The sequence below is a fragment of the Meriones unguiculatus genome, chromosome 4, assembly GCF_030254825.1.
Source record: "Meriones unguiculatus strain TT.TT164.6M chromosome 4, Bangor_MerUng_6.1, whole genome shotgun sequence".
Lineage (NCBI taxonomy): Eukaryota > Metazoa > Chordata > Mammalia > Rodentia > Muridae > Meriones > Meriones unguiculatus.
In genome coordinates, this window is record NC_083352.1 from 38,020,845 (window position 1) to 38,039,063 (window position 18,219).

Sequence of the window (18,219 nt, forward strand, 5' to 3'; positions counted from 1 at the left end):
AATCCTAACACTGAATGCTGCCAAGGATGCAGAGAAATTAGATCACTCTGACACTGCTGATGAGAATTTAAACTATGCAGCCACCCTGGGAAAAAGCTTGGCGGGTTCTTGTGAAGCTAAACGTGGACTTTGCACATGAGCCAGCAATTACACTCTTGGATGTTTATCCCAGAGAAATGGAAACGTGTTTGTGGAAAACCTGAACACAAATGTTCACAGCAACCTTGGCTGTAGTAGGCAAAGACTGGTGTCCACCCAACCATCCTTCAGTGGGTGGCTAGTTAAACAGATGGAGTATGTTCTACAACAGCCTGCTACAGTTAAACAGCAGAGTAGAGAGCCAGCAATGGGTACTAACAACTTGGTGGCTTGCTAGGGGAATTGCGCTAAGTGAAAAAAGCCAAACTCAGTGCATTTCTATATGAAACTTTTTATGACATATAATCTATTTGAAATTAACAAAAATTACAGAAAAGTAGACTAGATTGATGACTGCCAGGGACAAAGAACAGGAGGTGGTTGAGGCTGTCCTGGGGAAGGATAGCTAGAGCTGGAGAGGTACCTGCAGTAGTGGGGTCAGTTTGTTGGCTGTGGCAGTCTGTGCATGAAACTAAACTGTACGTGATAAAATTACAAGGAGGTACATACACTCACAACACACCAAGGAATATAGGGGAGAATGAGGCAGTCAGAACAAGATGGTTGATTGCTACTCTTGTGGTTGAGATACTGGCTTCACGAGGTGTTGCCTGAAGGAAACTGAGTAAAGGATCCAGACAGAATCTTTCTGTATTGTTTTTTACACCCATATAAATTTATTATTATCTCCGGATAAAAATTAAACTTTTGTTTTGTTTTGTTTTCTAAACCTCTTAGTCTTTAGTTATATATGCATAAATAGCGTCTGCTGAGTCCATTTAGTGTTGCTCATTTGTATATATGTTTAGGGATGACCTGTTAGGTAAGAAGATTCTCCCTCTATTAATTACCTAGTCATTAATTACCTAGAAGTGGGGGGTCACATAGGATTTCCCCCATCTACACTATTGTGTTAGCTGGTGTTGTCCTGTTTACTTCTTGTTTGTATAACTTGTCTTAAGTAAAAGATACTTTCTCAGAGAAGACAACATGGACCTCTGGCTCTTACAATCTTTTTTTCCTCTTCTCTGTGATGTTCCCTGAGCCTTAGTGTAGGGGCTGTGTTGTAGATTTATCAGTTGAGTCTGGGAGCCCTCTAGGCACACTTTTTTTTTTGGGGGGGCGGGGGTTCTTCTGTCTACCACTCTTCCAACTCTTATTCTACTCTTATCCCTTCCAACCCAACACTAGGTAGGTGAGAAGGAAGGTTATAGGGGAAAGGGGGTCTAGGCCATTTTAGACTACTTCTGCTGATTAGGGGTGCCGAGTTCCTTGCAGCAAGTCCAGTCTTCATCATCAGGCCACTTGATGAACCTCAGCAACAGGAAGCAGCAGCAGCCTCTTCAGAGCATGTGCCTGGCCCCTCTCTGGGCTCTGGCATTCGTACCCTCTCAAAGGTTCCCAGAATTTTAAATGTCACACACTAGAAGAAACTATCTGCAGCTAGCAAAACCACGCCCCTGCTAGCGCAGGAGGCAAATCATAGTTACCTGCTGTGACCATGTTTCCATAGCAGCTGCTTCCACACCTGGAATTAAAACAAAAATACAGTCACATGCCATAACTGGGTTTTTACAGAAACCAAAATTCTCCCCACAGCACCCCATCATCACTTGTTCTCTTCACCAAAAAAAAAAAGATTTTAATTAAAAAAGAAAAAAATATATATATATATATACATACACACAGAAGGAGTTTCAGTGTTTAGGCAGTTAATGCTATTAACATTTTTTAGAATCTGGGAAACATTTGTTCTGATATTTTGGACAGTCGGTTACATTCAGATCAAGAAAATGTATGAGCAGAACTTCCCCTTTTCATTTGGCTGGAAATGGCATAGTGAATGGATTTTTGTGTCTTTGCCTTCTAATGAAGGCTTTGCAGTGTCCACAGAATCCCGAAAATAAGCATATGAGCTTCCTGCAGAATAAGAGCAGAGAACAGAAGTAGATTGGGTTTAGAGAATTAGGACATCTGGCCTGAGATTTGGTCAGGATGCAGCCTGAGGTCTTGGCTGTGAGCAGATTGGGTTTGAGACTCAGGACATTGTCTCCAGGATGTACCATCCACAGGCATGCTGGGGACACTTCTAGGCCAACCCTAGATATGTAACTGTAGGCTACTTCTCTGAGACATTAACACAGAGCTCAAGCTGGTTTTTAGCTGGCCTGGCCAGGGACATGAGGAAGCCGGGAATCTGAACCCTAGTTGGCAGCCCGTCTGAGCTGAGGAAGGTTTTCTGTTTTGAGAGTGTGTGCTGTAATCACTTTGAGGGATGATGGTCTCCATGTCCTTTGAAGTTGTAGGACAGTCCCATCTGGACAGCAACATTGAAGACCAAGAGATCGTCGCTAATCCACCAGACATTTGCCAAGTTGTGGAAGTGACCACGGAGAGTGATGACCAGCCAGTCAGCATGAGCGAGCTCTACCCTCTACAGATTTCTCCTGTGTCTTCCTACGCAGGTAAGGGGACAGGAGTGTGACTGAGAGACCAAATGGGGAACAGACCACCAGGTCTAGCATCATCCCATTTCACCACACCACAGGAGATCTCTGCTCTTCACTAGGAATTACTATTATGGTTTTATTCTTACTCTTATGTTGTTGACAACATCTTGGACACTTCTGTTAGAACATGTATTCATGGTATTCCTTTTCTTGATTGCCCATGGTATGGTTTATTCAAAGACTACAAATAACATTTCCTGGGATAAATGCTCCATTGTCATCATAAACATACAGGAAAAAACAGTTACTGATAACTGGCAAAGACCAAAAAGGCACTGGGCACATATGATGAGTTCAAAGTTACTGGTAATTTATTTGCCTAAGTTAACAGGATTTGGGGACAGGGTGGTTTGATGGAATATTGATTTTATTTAGGTAGATGGGACTTCAGATATCATCTTTTCTAGAGTTTCCATTTGTAGAAGTAAAAGAATATTTTTTCAAGCTCACTCGGCCAACAAGTGTCCTGCCCAGGACTTGAACTCAGCCTTCAACCTTAAGGTGATTGCTAGATCAAATCCTTTTCACTAGCTTTAATGCCACTTCCACATCTCTCCTTCCTTCATGTCTCCCTCCCTCCCTCCCTCCCTCCCTCCCTCCCTCCCTCCCTCCCTCCCTCCCTCCCTCCTTCCTTCCTTCCTGCGTGCCTGATTTTTTATACAGTGCTGCTCTTGGTTGAACTGAGCAACTGAGCTCCTTTCTACTTCTCCTGGGGACTGGTCCCATCATGGCAGAAATTAGTGCAGAGTCAGAGGATTAGAAACAGACTGAGAGAGTGATGTCACCAGCATTACATCATCTTATACTCCCTGGCCATCTCCAGTTAAACTTTTGGAACTCAATCACAATTAGGAAATCTGAATTCTGAGTCAGTGTTATTGCTTGCAACTAATAGAAGTAAAGAGCAAAGGCCTGGGCATGGGAAATGCCAGCCAGCTCTAACAAATGGATCACCTTCTCCCTAGGCGTGTTTGCATGCTTCGGAGGCCACACCGTGGGAACACAGAACTCATGTGTCAGAGTTCATCCCAACATCAGTTGTTTGTAAATTATCGGCAGATAAATTAACCTCATATCCCCTAACTGCAGGTTTTCCTGTTGAGTTGTGGTGACATACATAAACACAAATTTGCTGTTTGTTAAATGGGTTTGGCTATGTGTACTACCATCTCTCTCCAGAAATCTTTCATCTTCTAAATCTAAAATACTGTACCCATTGTATACTAATTCCTCTACCTGAATCTTGAGAACCGTTAATCTACCGTCTATCTACTCAGTGGGCTGTATAGGAGTGGCATCTTTAACTTTTTGTGACTAGCTTATTTTACTTAGCGTACAACATAACTCGTCTTTGTGTTAGGAGCATAAAAAGAATATGAGAATTAACCTTAGTGACAGGAATCCTATAACCTGTCAAATAACTTGCCGTCAGTCATTCATTCGTCAGACAGTTTGAACAACTATATGTGTCCGTCTCTCTTCGGTCTTTGCCGGGGTTGCAGCAGCTCTGTTGTTTGTTGTGTGTTTACTGTGCTCTGGGAATTACGCCACCTGTTTGTAAGAACTTGCATGGGTTGACTTGCTTCATTATCAAAGGAATGAATGTTGTTCTCTCCTCTTCAAATGAGGGCTCCAAAGCTAATGTGAACAGAGAATGAAAAACTACTGACACATACATAATCCACACAGCACAGTCAGACACAGGGTCACCTACTATACTCTCATTTGACTGTCAAAGGACCTACCAGAGGAGGTAGAGCAAAATGCTTATGCAGGAACAGTGAAAGCATTATGTACTAGTGTATTTTGCTTGTATGTGTGGAGCTAAGGCTAGATTCACGGCTTTCATCTGAGTCACCCAGCTGCTGTTGTCAAACAGCTGGTGGGAGCTGAGGGGTGGTGCCTTAAAGGACACTGGCCTACCTGCTGTATTAGCTTTTCTTGGTGATTTTGGAAAGATCTTCTTCTTGCTGTTCTGTCTGCAGTGGTGTTCTCAGAGCGGCTGATGTGTGGAGAGGGGAATGAAAATCTCATTCCTCTTTCTGGGACATTTGCATAGATTTAAAGGGAAGGGGTTTAGCTCCTGAATGGCAGGCAACATGCATTTCTGTGAGAGCCCTGCTTTCCAGCCTGGTTCATCCTGTTGTTTTCATTGTCAGAATTCTCCAGAATCTTGCAGAGGGGTGTTTATTGGCTAGAACCAAAATATTTCACTGCTGGTCCCTTTCTAGACTTGAAGACATGCTAGGAAGTTCTCCGTTACTGATCGTGGCTAGTTCATGTTTTCCCGTCAGGAACTGTGGACAACATTCTGTAGCTTTCCACCCTCACCTTTTATGTGTATGTCAGCAACATAGGCTGTTTGGTTGTTTTTCATGGCAGAGTTCATTTGTGTGGACTGTTCATCCAAATGTCAGCCACCTTCACTCACCTAGGAAAACAGCATTTTGTATTTGGAGTCTGTTGTTGAATATTCTTTTCCTCTAGGGATCACTGAAATGTAATCCTAGTAGTATCACAAAACCACGTGCAGCTTTGCAGATCTGTCTCCTGATGTACTATTGAACTGTCAGGGTGAGAAGGAGTTGAGACAGTGTCTTTGGGTGGAGGGGAATATTTGTATCAGATGGTTTAGGATAATAAAAAATTCTTTGGTTCGTAAAATTTTCATAGTGGGCAAGTATGTTTCAAAGCCCATTCTGAAGAAGCATTAAAGCATCGTCATTTTGTTTGTTTATTTACTTACTTATTTATTTTTTGCAGTGCTGAAAATCAAACCTTAGGCTTCAGGCATAATAGAATAAGCATTTCACTACTGTGGAATCCCACCATTCCCTAGCCCTCATTGTATTTTGATGTAGCCATATTCCTCATATTCCCCCCCCTTTGGTTTTTTTGAGACAGGGTTTCTCTGTGTAGCCTTGGCTGTCCTGGATTCACTTTGTAGACCAGGCTGGCCTCGAACACACAGAGATCCACCAGCCTCTGCCTCCCAGAGTGCTGAGATTACAGGCGTGTGCCACTGCACCCGGCTGTATTCCACATCTTTCTAGGATTTAACTAGATTGTTGGTGGCTTGGTAAAAGAAAACCATGATGGTAATTTGGAAGAAAGGAGGTGGAAAACAGGGTTGAGCAGGAAGCATAATAAGAATTAATTGGTTATATAATCAAAAGAATAGAGGTTGTGCAGGCAATCAGCCACCATTCTTCCAGAAAACATGTATGTTGTGAATGAGGCAAAGGTGCATTGTTGCAGAGACCAAGTAGACACTGATTTGAGCTGCTGAGTAAGTAGTAGCGCCTTCTATTGAATGTAATTGAGGAAATTATATGGGAAGAAACCCAATGCTAATTGTATTCTGTTGAATGGGAGCCTTCCAGGAAATACATCAGGTATCATGTTATATGATAATATGTTCCATAAAATAGTTTGTCTCCTTCCCTATGATGTTCTTGAGGTGGTTTGGCAATATGTATTCTCCAGGCAGATGTTAAAAACTGGGCTAAAGTGACATGACTCTAAAACTCCCTGTCTGGAAGAGCCCTTGAGGTCTTCAGATCCCAGTCCAAATTGCTTTTTTCCCTCTTTGCTGCTCATAGGAAAACAGGCCAGAACAGTTAAATCAATTATTCGAGTATCTGCTGCTACTTTATAAATATTTCAACTTATTCTGACCATTCTTGCAAAGTAACTTAAATCGTTGTTATCCCCCTGAATGGAAGTCGGTTTGAAAAGTATCCAAACTAATAAAAGGGGGAAGTGTCATAATCCACATTGACATTTTGGCAGTCACATTTATCTGGAAGGTTCAGCTGCAATGAACTCATTTATCATATAAGAAGTCATTCTGGAAATGGCTGTGGTGGAGTAAAACCAAGAGAACAGTAATGAGGACTTGGAACCAACTGTTCAATAATAGTTATATCTATTTAAAAATACCAGACCCATCATCTGAAAGCAAACTTTGGGATCTTTCGATGGGGATCCCCAGGCACCTTCATCTCCTAGGCTGAAGGCCCTCAAGACCTGTTTCTCAGAAACAATCCGAGTTAGAAACTGGTGTCTTAAATACACTTCACTTTGCTGTATCAAAACACATGGGGCTTCCAGCTTTAAAACAGCAAAAGACTGTGAGCGCGGCTCACAGTTTCAGAGATTCCAGTGTAGAGCTACCTGGCCCTAGGTGTTTTGGGACTGTGATGGAGCTGAACATCATGGGCAGAAGCACACAGTGGGGCAGGGCTGCTCAGACCATAGTGGCTGGGAAGGGAAAGAAAGACAGGGAGAAGCCGGAGGACCCAGTGTCCCCTGCATGAGTGTGAATGCAGTGGCCTCACCTTCTTGTATTTCTAACCCATCTCACACATCTGGGGACCAGGTCCTCACCCCTTGAGCCTTTGGGAGACAGTTAAGACCTAAACCCTTACACCTAATTCCTGAAGTCAAGAGGCCCCATAACTGCAAAGCTATGTCAGAGATACTTGAACTTAATTTAGAAGTGATTTCTCTCTAATTGAGCCGAAAACACAAGGGCAGTGTATGTGTGCCCTGACCTAGCTGCAACTTTATTCCTCTAGCTGAATACTTAAAAGAAATTAATGTTCCAGGTCTATTCAAAGTCTTAGCAAGGAGTTTGACCTGGCATCTAACTTCCAACAACTGTGGCTTGGCTTTGTGGGCTCCTAGGACCTTGATGTCGACAGCTTCTCTCTTTGCCTTCTTCTCCTGCCTTCCAAAGCATGCCTGATGTCTCTGTGTTTGCTTTTATTTGAAGGGGAAAGGCATGGAAAGCGTTGGGGTTTATGGAGAGTCATTAGGAGGAGAGGGTGCTTGATGCATGTGGAAGGAAGAGAAACTTTGGGTTCAGAGCACAAACAATGCTAAGCTTGAAAATAGAAAGGGGATCTTGAAGTTTTGCCAGCAGGAAGGCGGTTTGTATTGTTTGCGAGTCTGGGATCCAAAGGACGGTTTTGTTTTCTCTCCTCTGCTGACTCAGTCCGTGATTTGGCAAGGTTCTCAACAACTCCATTCCTCTTTTTTTTTTTCCTTCTTGGGAGTGGCTGTCCTGCCTCCTCTGGAGGCTGAGCTAATGTGGCTTTTGTGTTTGGAGGGAGGTTTCCTTTTCTGGTTTTTGTTTTCTTCCGCCTGAAAACATTTCTTCTGCCTATTGTCAGTTTGTATCTATAGCTCAGATCATAATCAGCTAAGACCCAGCCTTACTCATAGCATCCGTGACCCCTATATGGGGATGTTTGGGGCAGAGCGTTAGGAGTTGGAGGAGCAAAATGTTTGGTTTTTGGTTAGTCCGTGGCAATCTCCCAGGCCTGTCTGAAGTCCCTGGAGAACAGTGGCTGAGAATCATGCAAAAACATCCCAGAGTCAGACTTGTGGATCTCATATGCTTGTTGTCTGTTTCAGGAATGCACTGCGGGTACAGTTTGTCCGTTTGTTCTTCAATTTGTTGTATGTGGGAAGCCTGGTCTCTGGGCATTGCTCTGAATGGTGGAAAGAGCTCTAGCTGGCCTGGAGCCATTGAATCCAGGGTAGTAACAGGTAGAAAGCTCTAGAGAACATATTGCCAGATGATGCAGCTGTTTTCTGACTTAGGATTGTTGTAAGAGATGAACAAGACCTGTATGCAAAGGCTGTGGCTAGCTGAGCTTTGCCATGGTTCTTCATAAATGCCCAGCTCTCCCCAGTAAAATAAATGATCCGGACAAAATCACCTACGAGAGTCTGTGTATTTTAAATGTTTTACCCTCTGAGCATTAATTTTTGCGGTGGTAGTAAACACTGGGAAAAAACAAACAAACAAACCCTGTTCAGTGTAATTATTTTTTAATTTGTATAAGTTAACATACAGCTGATGTGCATGCTAATTAGTTACTAGTTACCAAAGTTGACTCTGTTGAATCTTAGGCACAGTGTGCCAGCTCTGTGCTGGGCCTTTCCAGACACCCAAGTGTTCGCTCTCTTACTCACCCTCCAATCCTCTCTGGAAGGTGGCAGGTAACTGTAGCTCACTGTGGTCAAGAACTGTTCTCTGTGTCTCCCAGCTGGCAGGTCCAGTCAGGTTTATAATGGGTTAATGGTCTATTGCTCTGCAGCAGCCTGACCGTAAACAGAATGGCTTAGCACAGTACATGACTCACAGTGTCTGCAGGCTGGGAATCCAGGTATGGCGTAGCTGGGTCTTTTGCAGCAGAGCCTTGCTAACCTGTTGTCAGGTTAGTGCTGAAACTCCTGTGAGATTCAACTGTTGAGCCGCTGGCTCACAGCGCATTGGCCAGAATTGAATTCCTTGCAAGTATAGAACAGAGATCCCTATTTTTCTTGCTAGTTTTTACCTGGAAGTAGCCCTTAACTTAAATTTGCCATCTGGGACTTCCTAACATAGCCAGCAAGCAAGAGGGTATCCATAAAAGACAGGTTCAGTCTTACATGATATCGTGATCTTGCTCAGATACAAGTCATGTCATTGCTATGCTCTGCTGGCCACAAGCACGCCACAGCTGCTACCCACACCAAAGTGGACAGGCCCCAAAGACAGTAAACACTGAGTGAGGATCTTGGGGCATCTGCAACATGGTCACCTGCTGTATCTGCTGCATCTCTGTAAATCCAAAGGGGAGGGCAGTAATCATAGGAGAGGGCAAGGAGAGATTTAGGGAAACTTCTTACAAGAATTACATAGAGTCAGGACTTGGCTGTGACAACTTGTGTGGAAGAGAGCGTGTGACCTTGTAGACAGAAATTCAGGGAGGAGGAGGTGCCTCGGGCACAGCACCCCACCCTCAGCCACGCAGGGATGATGGCAGCACAGCCTTGGAAATTAAGCCTCCCCACTCAGCTCCAAGTCTTACTTCTCTTAGGGGACCAAGCAGAGACCGGAAATGCATCCTTGCTTGTCCCACTGGAAAGGTTTGACCTTACAGAGTGGAGGGAGAGGGTGTGGGTTGTTTCTTATTTCTGAAGTGCCTGACACAGGTTTTTAAGATACTTCCTGAGCCCCAGAATAGCTTGAGCAACAAGAATAAATATCTCTCTGTTTTTCTTTCTCTATAGAAAGCGAAACTACCGACAGTGTGCCCAGTGATGAGGAGAATGCAGAGGTAAGCTGGCTTCCTGTTGCCTCGCACTTTAAAGCATGGGTTTAACTTTGTGTGTGTAAGAGAGACAGTCAGGCAGACAGCTATTGAGACAGACAGAGATTGAGAAAGACAGAGCTAGAAACAGGGAACAGAGAATGTACATAACTTAAAATTTACCTTACCTTTCTATTCTGAATTGTAAAATGATGTCGTATTGAGCCCTGAGTGGGCAGAAGGGAAGAAAAAAATGTGACCCTCAGAAAGAGAGAGGATTATAACATGGCAGGAAGAGGAAATTGAAGTCCAGGTCAGGAAATGTTGATATTCTCATGGCTGTAAACATCCTGATTTGCCAACAGGAATAGCATGACCTGCCCAACTCAAAGCAGTGAACAGGAGTAAGCATCAAAAAGAGTTAAGCAAAGTTATCTTCCTGCAGATGGGTCTCCTCCTAGGGTGGTCCCGCAGAGAGGCTGGTGTGTGTCCAGTCTCTGCTTCCTACCGATCTGTTTCCAGCATCCCCCTGAAGGCTGGGCTGACACAAAGGCAGGAAGTGGCTGGAATGCTGTTGGTGAAAAAAAAAAAAGACGTTGGAGGAGAAGCTGATGTTTGTTTAAATCCCAGTATTCCAAATTCAGGAATTCCGAGAAGACAGTAGGTACCCAGGCTAGCCTATTTTATGATCTGGTTTCTTCAAGGACCTTAACTCCTTTTCCGCCTGGCACCCAGTGAGGCCAGTTGCAGCTCAAAGACACCACATCTCAACAATACCCACTGACAGAGCAGTAAAAGGGCAATGGCTTTGTTCCTGAGCTCCTTGCTCCCCCCCTCTGAAAATTCAGGGTGACTAATTAGGTTGGGCCATCCGTTGTGGCTGGAGACTACCCAGGAGGAAGCCAGTGCATAGGAGCCAAAAGCCAGATTGCCACCTTGTTTTGTGTCTTTGTGGAATAGTCTCGGCCAGACTTCTGGGGAAATAGCAAATGGGAATTCATTTAAAAAGTGAGAGAAGCCATTGTTTAGCCTATGATAGTCAACGGAAGGAAAAGAATGTACGTATCTTGATTGTTTTCTCCGAAAGGGGAGACCGCACTGGCGGAAGAGGAGCATTGAAGGCAAGCAGTATCTCAGCAACATGGGGACACGGAACAGCTACCTGCTGCCCAGCATGGCGACCTTTGTCTCTACCAACAAGCCAGACCTGCAGGTCACCATCAAAGAGGAGAGTTGTCCAATGCCTTACAACAGCTCCTGGCCCCCTTTTACAGACCTCTCCCTCCCTGCCCCAGTGACCCCCACGCCCAGCAGCAGTCGGCCGGACAGGGAGACCCGGGCCAGTGTCATCAAGAAGACATCTGACATCACCCAGGCCCGTGTCAAGAGCTGCTAAGCCTTTGACTCTCTCCCCAGTGGTTGTTGGGATTTCTTAGCTTTGTGTTGTTATTTGTTTGTATTTTATTTTTTTTCTCTCTGATACCTATCTTAGACAAATCTAAGGGAAAAAGCCTTGACAGTAGAAGATTGATTGCTGTGTCCACCTCCCGAGCAGGAGCTTCTTTTTAACTCAGGACTCCAGCCCCTCGGAGATGCGTTATCTCTAGAACCTGCTGGATCTCCCAGGGCTACTCCCTCAAGTTCAAGGACCAACAGCCACATGGGCAGCGGAGGTGCTGCATCGCCTACGGTCAAGGCCAGCATGGTGGAGTGGATGCCTCAGAACGGGCGAGAAAATGTGAACTAGCTGGAATTTTTTATTCTTGTGAATATGTACATAGGGCAGGACCTGTCACGTGGCGGTCTGCCTCTGCACCTTATCTCGAAGCACTTACAATAAATAGGCCTTCTTGTGATCTTGCTCTCCTTCACAGCACACTTGGCGCCCCTTCTGTGCCCATTAGCCCATTATACACCCCTCCCTCTTCATCCCCTCCATCCCAGCCCACTTCCCACCCCTCCCTCCTCATCCCCTCCATCCCAGCCCACTTCCCACCCCTCCCTCCTCATCCCCTCCATCCCAGCCCACTACCCACCCCTCCCTCCTCATCCCCTCCATCCCAGCCCACTTCCCACCCCTCCCTCCTCATCCCCTCCATCCCAGCCCACTACCTACCCCTCCCTCCTCATCCCTTCCATCCCAGCCCACTTCCCACCCCTCCCTCCTCATCCCCTCCATCCCAGCCCACTACCTACCCCTCCCTCCTCATCCCCTCCATCCCAGCCCACTTCCCACCCCCCCTCCACAACTCCTCCATCCCAGCCCACTTCCCACCCCTCCCTCCTCATCCCCTCCATCCCAGCCCACTTCCCACCCCTCCCTCCTCATCCCCTCCATCCCAGCCCACTACCCACCCCTCCCTCCTCATCCCCTCCATCCCAGCCCACTTCCCACCCCTCCCTCCTCATCCCCTCCATCCCAGCCCACTTCCCACCCCCCCTCCACAACTCCTCCATCCCAGCCCACCCTGTTCCTTTTCTCCTTTTCCTCTCCTCAAAGGCAATTGTTCCACATCTTAGAGGAGGAGGAGGAGGAGAAGAAAATGAATTTCTCCACAGCTGTCCCATTTTAAGACTGCTTGAAAAAAAAATCTTTCTAATCTGCTATGCTTGAATGCCACGCGGTACAAAGGAAAACTGTCATGGAAATATTATGCAAATTCCCAGATTTGAAGACAAAAATACTCTAATTCTAACCAGAGCAAGCTTTTTTATTTTTTATACAGGGGAATATTTTATTCAAGGTAAAATTCTAAATAAAATAGAATTGTTTTTTATCTTTTCTACAGCAAATTTATAATTTTAAGATTCCTTTTCTTGTTTATCAGCAGTTGTTATTACATCCTTGTGGCACATTTTTTTTTTTAATTTTGTAAAGGTGAAAAAAAAACTTTTATGAGCTCATGTAGCAATCAAATTATCCTGTGGATTGATAATAAATGAATATGGTATATAGTTAAAATTTTTAATGGGTGTCACTCCTGGTTTTATCTGTGTCTACTTAGAGCATAATCGTGGATCAGAACAAAGTATTTATTTTTGGAGACTAACATGGTTTCCTCTGTGGACCACAAGAAAATTAGGAGGTTCCTATGGTAAGGCTGTGAGTAATTTTCTCTTCCCACTGCCCACCCCACTGGGCCCCATGCAGAATGTCCTACGTGAGTGACCACCTTTGCTCATCACAGTGGTGCCCAGAAGAGGCATTTAACCACTATTCCACGCGGTGGGAACAGAGACCGGAAATGAAGACCATGTGCTCAGGTTACCCAGGCAACATAAGACCAGGATGCTGGGGAGCCCAAGTCTGGAGGGGCCCCGGAGAGAATTTCTTTCCCATTCCCCTGTTCTGTGGTGTGAGCAGATTCTACTCTTCTTGGTGCGTTTTCTGTTCCCATCTGTAGCTTTATACTTATGACTGGAGTTTGTGTTGTGTTACATATCTGGGCACAGCTAAATCCCTTATCAATAATGGGAAGTAGCCGTTGGGGTCTACTGTTCTGTTTGTCTGTCTTCTAAGACCTGGGGTCTTTAAAGGAAGGCCGTGCTCTGAAAGCTTAAGACGTGGAGAGCACTGTTCTCTAGCACCTGCTGGGAATTTATTCCCTTTCCTTTTGAATTACCTTTATTGCCTTCACATGCGCACCTCTGTAGTTCAAGGTACAGCCCCGACCTTGAGGAGGTCACCTCCCTTACCTCCCATGCTTCCTCGGAATACTAAAACTTAGCTGCCTTCCTGCCACCTTTGGGGGTTGGGAAGAGATCACTAAGTTAATGTTTGAAAAGGTCCCTTCAGTTTATGAAAGGACAAAGGGCTCTTTTTAAGTCTGTCTCTATGTGTGGCTGCAGATAGAACCAGTGGCCATAAAATTATCGCCCTGAACGTAAATCAACGGAAACACGGTACTATTTGGTGAGTTGTTGGAAAATGTCTCACGAGAATGGTCAACAACTTCTTCTCCTTCTTCTCCACCTCCTCCGCCTCCTCCTTTTTGATGTAGAAGGTGTTTATTTTGATTCTTTAGGAGACATTGTAAGGCGTTTAGCATATGAGCCTCCCCTATTGGTAATTTATATTAAAAAAAAAAAACCCTCATTAATCACCCTGCTTTATTTTGTTTGCACAACAACAAAAGCCAGGAATAAAAGCCAGCCCTGACTCACATGGTCATCAGTGGGTCTGGGATAACTCAGCTCTCTGTCCCCTCTCTCTGTATCCATAATGAGTCCTGCAGGCCCCAAATGCCATGCCATTACCTTACTCCAGTCTTGCGGTGGGATCCAGACTAGCAGCCAAATTCAGGATTTGGAGACAAACAATTGACGTGCTCAAGGTCATACTTAATTGCCAATAAGATGACAAAAACAGAACAATGCTTAAAATAGCCCCACGAAAGTCTGAGTTATTTCTAAGTCCAACTTACCAGTAGTAAAGAGAAACAAGTGAGTTACACAATGCCCGGGGTAGACTTGAGGGGTGGCTGTGAGGGAGCCAGCCAAACCAGATGGACAGCCCAGGAACAGGAGCCCCAGACCGTGTTTTTGTCACTGAGAGGAAGTGCTGAGGACACGTGGTGTATTTAGTTGGAGCCTCTGTGTGCTGATATGGTTTTTATGACAGGTTTTGCTGTGGGCGTGTTTAAGTGGCCTTTGGGACAACAGTTCCCATTCTCTGTAGCAAGCACGTAGGTCACACCTCTAACGAAGTTCCTTATACATCTGTGATCTGGGAATTCATTGTCAGCACTAAGGTCAAGTGAAGGAACACCTTCAGCGTTTCTGCGATGCTGTGTCGGTATCTTAAAGTAAGTCTGTCTTCAGACACAGCCGCCTTTCCCTATTTGGATGCTAAAGGCAGTGTTTAGCCCACTTAAATGCATGAAAGTATGTGGCTAAGAAATACAAATCTTTCAGACATCAAAGCCCTAAAATGATACCTCTTTTTGTTGTTTTGCCCAAATGCAAAGGACAATATCAGGTAACCCACTCCTGAGATAGAGATTTTAGGAATGAGGAAGATCGGTGATTTGGTTTCGGGATTCTGAGTTTTCAAGTTGGTGCTTTTGAAAGTATTTTCCATGTGAATGGAAAAAAATAAGTGTTAAGCCTCAAACGGCCTCTTGCCCCTAAACCTGAGAGGTGAAACATTAGACCTTCCTTTCACTAGAGGCTATCCTTTGAGTGTTGAATTCATTAGGCTTTAAAAGCCCCTTGTTATTTAGCTCTGGACAGACAGATAAAAGGAGGAACTCACATCCCAAGTCTTCTGCCAAATTTTTGCTGACAACAGACCAAAACAGAAACCTAGGGAAAGGCTGGCAAGCTGATGGATGGGTCTCTGGCAGTCAGGGCTAGACTATCTAATACCTTTACTAGTCTGGGTTTGGAAAGAGAATGGAGGCAGAAACTGCTTTTAACCAGTTATATTCAGGTATTTCATCCTGAAACTCCATCTCATGGTACAACGTAGGGCCAGGACGAATGAATGATCAGAGCCATGAGGAGAGGAACTTGACCTGCCACGGACCTGGGGAGCATCACCCCCACTGTGTACAGGCCGCAGTGGGCCCTTTCCAGAGGGATCACACGGGACTCTATCTCTCACGGGACTGAAGGTATCTTGAGTGGCACCGACATCACATTCTCATTCTCACATTTGGCACGAGGCAAGTATCGAAGCAGCATCCCCTACACCACCCCTCCCCCATTGCTAGTGTTAAAAGGACCCTGCCAGTCCTCAGCTATGCCCTTCATTATTTGGATACCAGCTGCAGACCTGAAGAAGAGGGGGTCTTGCTGTGGGTATGTGGAGCTTTGGGTGAGGAGATACAAGAAAGTATGTGGGGTTGTAGGGAAGGATTCTTCCTGAAGCCAGCTGGCTTCTGCGCCTCCATCAGCCCCGGTGAACACGGAAAACAAGTCTCTGCTGTAGCTTGGGCCTTGCCGGCCTCTCTGTGAGCATAAACGAAGGTTCTACAGAGATTTGCTTCCGTGGCCATTCTAACAACGGGTGCCGAGGCATTGTCTGAAAATAGAGCCTGGGAGGAAGGAAGTGGTCAGGCCTGATAGCTGGTTTTAGCAAAAATGTTAAGTCTGTCCAAGAACTTCGGTCATGCCGTGAAGGGATCAAGGGGAGGACCATTTCCAAGTTTACCCAGTGTGGAGCGGCAGCACAGCTCAGGGGTGAAGCGATTGTCTGGCATGCAGGGCCCTGTGTAATCCCGAGCACCACGCAAAGAAAGGAAGAAACACATAAACAAATTAAAAGTGAAGAGTTTATATGTATTGTCTGGCAAGGCCCATTCTAGAACCCTTTGGCATGTTCCTTCAGAAAGAAAGCAGAGCACACATCCTGAGCCTCTAAATAAAGTTTGGTCAATTTCTCCATATCTGCTGTAGAAACAAACGTGTTCAGACTGATGGCTGGCTCTGTGGAAAATACTGTGCTGGGTCATTCAAGTCTCATGAACGAAATCACTGCCATCACACTCACCGTCTGTGTCACAAAGTGTGTGGATTTGAGTGATATAACCTTCTGTGCAGGGCTGGGGGGAACGTGTAAGCCACCAATATCTAAATTCCAGTTTTGAGAAGAATATACTGAAACTGGAGCCCCTGACATATACTGGAACCCCTGCATATACTGAACTGTCAAAGGGAAAAGACACCAGGCATCTTCTGTCTGATGGAAGCTCGGGTCTTCTATCTTGGATTGCTCCCACTGCCCCCGAATTCTCCCCAGTGTGCCATTTCAAAGGCAGTGTAAACCCATATATTGTACTGGGGATGTGCCTGGAGTTTCAGGACGATGTGGTGGCTAGCTAAGAGTGATTTCCTATGGTTGGGGTGAGTCAGGCTTTCTCCACCCTGAGCTTTAACACTGACAAATATCCTCGATAGAGCGTGTTCCTCTGTCTGCCAGCAGCTCCTCTCCAAGCCTATAAATCCAGCTCTTATCTTCATCTGCAGCATCTTTGCTTTGGGAAGCACATAGGTCATGTTTTTAATGTGACTGTGAAATGCAGAGGAGAACTCACAGTCTGGGTTCTACAGCATTCAGCCTAGAGGGAAATTAGAATTTTAGGGGGGGAGTGTGAAATACAGCCCCAAGCTACTGTTCAGATTCTGACTAGTGACTTTAGTGGGGCAGAGGGCATCACATGGCAACCAGGCTATAAGGGAAGGAATCCACTGGATGGTTTCACATGTTTTTCAGTTTCTAGTTGCAGGAGAGATTTAAAGTCATGTACATCTAAGTGATTCTCTTTTAGCAGCTGATGACTTGAATTCGGTAACTAATGATCTTGGTCTGCCCAGAACTGAGGTTCTTCCAGATGGAGACTTTTTTTTTTTATTATTGTTGAAATTAGGACTGTCTCAGGTAAACCACAGGAATTTAGTCACCCTGAACCTAACGTTGAAATCAGGGTTATGTGTTGTGCTCTTTTGGAGGGTGTTAAAAAAAGATTTAAGCTTTGCAAGAAGGTCTTATTGAAGGTATGTTGCTGATGAGTCTGTTGCTAGTCCATTAGGGTAAGGGGTATGTTTTATTAAGAGATGTAGACTTCTTCCATTCAATGCTATGAAGCTGCTGGTATGTGTTGGGCTTAAGTGTGAAGGCCATATAGAAAGGAATGGAACGCCTTCAAGAAAGTATACATTCCAGTGTGTAACCGATGAATAGACGTAATCTTTGGGAGACATAAATGCTATGGGGGAAAATAAAGATATGGGAAGCAGTGGAGATACTCCAAGCCATCACTTTGGTGTTTACAGGATTCGTTGCAAGGCTGTCAGTTGCAAAGCTCAGCAGTTAAAGGAAAAGAAGGAAAATGGTTCGTATCAGCAGTGCCCTGATGCAGGAAGCAAAAACCACAGTAGCTATTTTAAGCACAGAGGCATCGACTAGAGAGAAGCAGGTGCTTATGTCGGCAAGCTGGACAGCCCTGCAGGGTCGGTTCCTCCTCCATCACCTCTGTGGAGAAGGGATGCGAGGAAACCTCCACTCTGTAAACACATCGGGTTAGCTTCAGTCTCATCAGAAAGTCCCTGCCCCAGCCCACCTCAGCGGTACTCATGACTTTAGGAACTGAACAATGAGCCAGGGCTTCAGAAAGTCCCAAGGCTCTGTGTCACACATAAGACTGATAATGGCAGAACCAGAAAAATGGCTTCGGCCTCCCTGCAGACTTCCCATCTTTGCACGAGTGGAACCTAATTGTGCAATTAGGATCTCAGCTGTGAGTAAGGCTGAGCAACGGATGGGGCTCTAGATTTCCAGCCTGAGTAGAGAGAAGGGCAACCCGTGAGCAGGTGAGAAATATTAGCAGATGTTTTCAGGCCATCCAGCCTCCCTCAGGAAACCATTGCAGGAATGCTAAAGGCAGTGAGGATAGCAAGAGAGAATTGACTTCATCCCACGCACTTCAGCAGATGTGAAAAGGTAACACTACACAGTGGCTGGAATAAAGCTTTTTGTCTGA

General features: G+C 45.2%; 1 protein-coding gene across 8 annotated transcripts in view; it reads left to right on the top strand.

Moving 5' to 3' along the window:
- The window catches only part of Irf2 (interferon regulatory factor 2), a 102,646-nt gene extending 89,941 nt beyond the window's left edge, over window positions 1-12,705 (top strand). For all 8 annotated transcript variants that reach the window (XM_021659217.2, XM_060381741.1, XM_060381743.1 and 5 more), the window contains 3 exons: window positions 2,439-2,603; window positions 9,717-9,763; window positions 10,824-12,705. In XM_021659217.2, the coding sequence (XP_021514892.1) occupies window positions 2,439-2,603; window positions 9,717-9,763; window positions 10,824-11,132 (521 nt within the window). In that variant the 3' untranslated portion in view covers window positions 11,133-12,705. The remainder of the gene's footprint in view (window positions 1-2,438; window positions 2,604-9,716; window positions 9,764-10,823) is intronic.
- The last annotated feature ends 5,514 nt before the right edge of the window (window positions 12,706-18,219 follow it).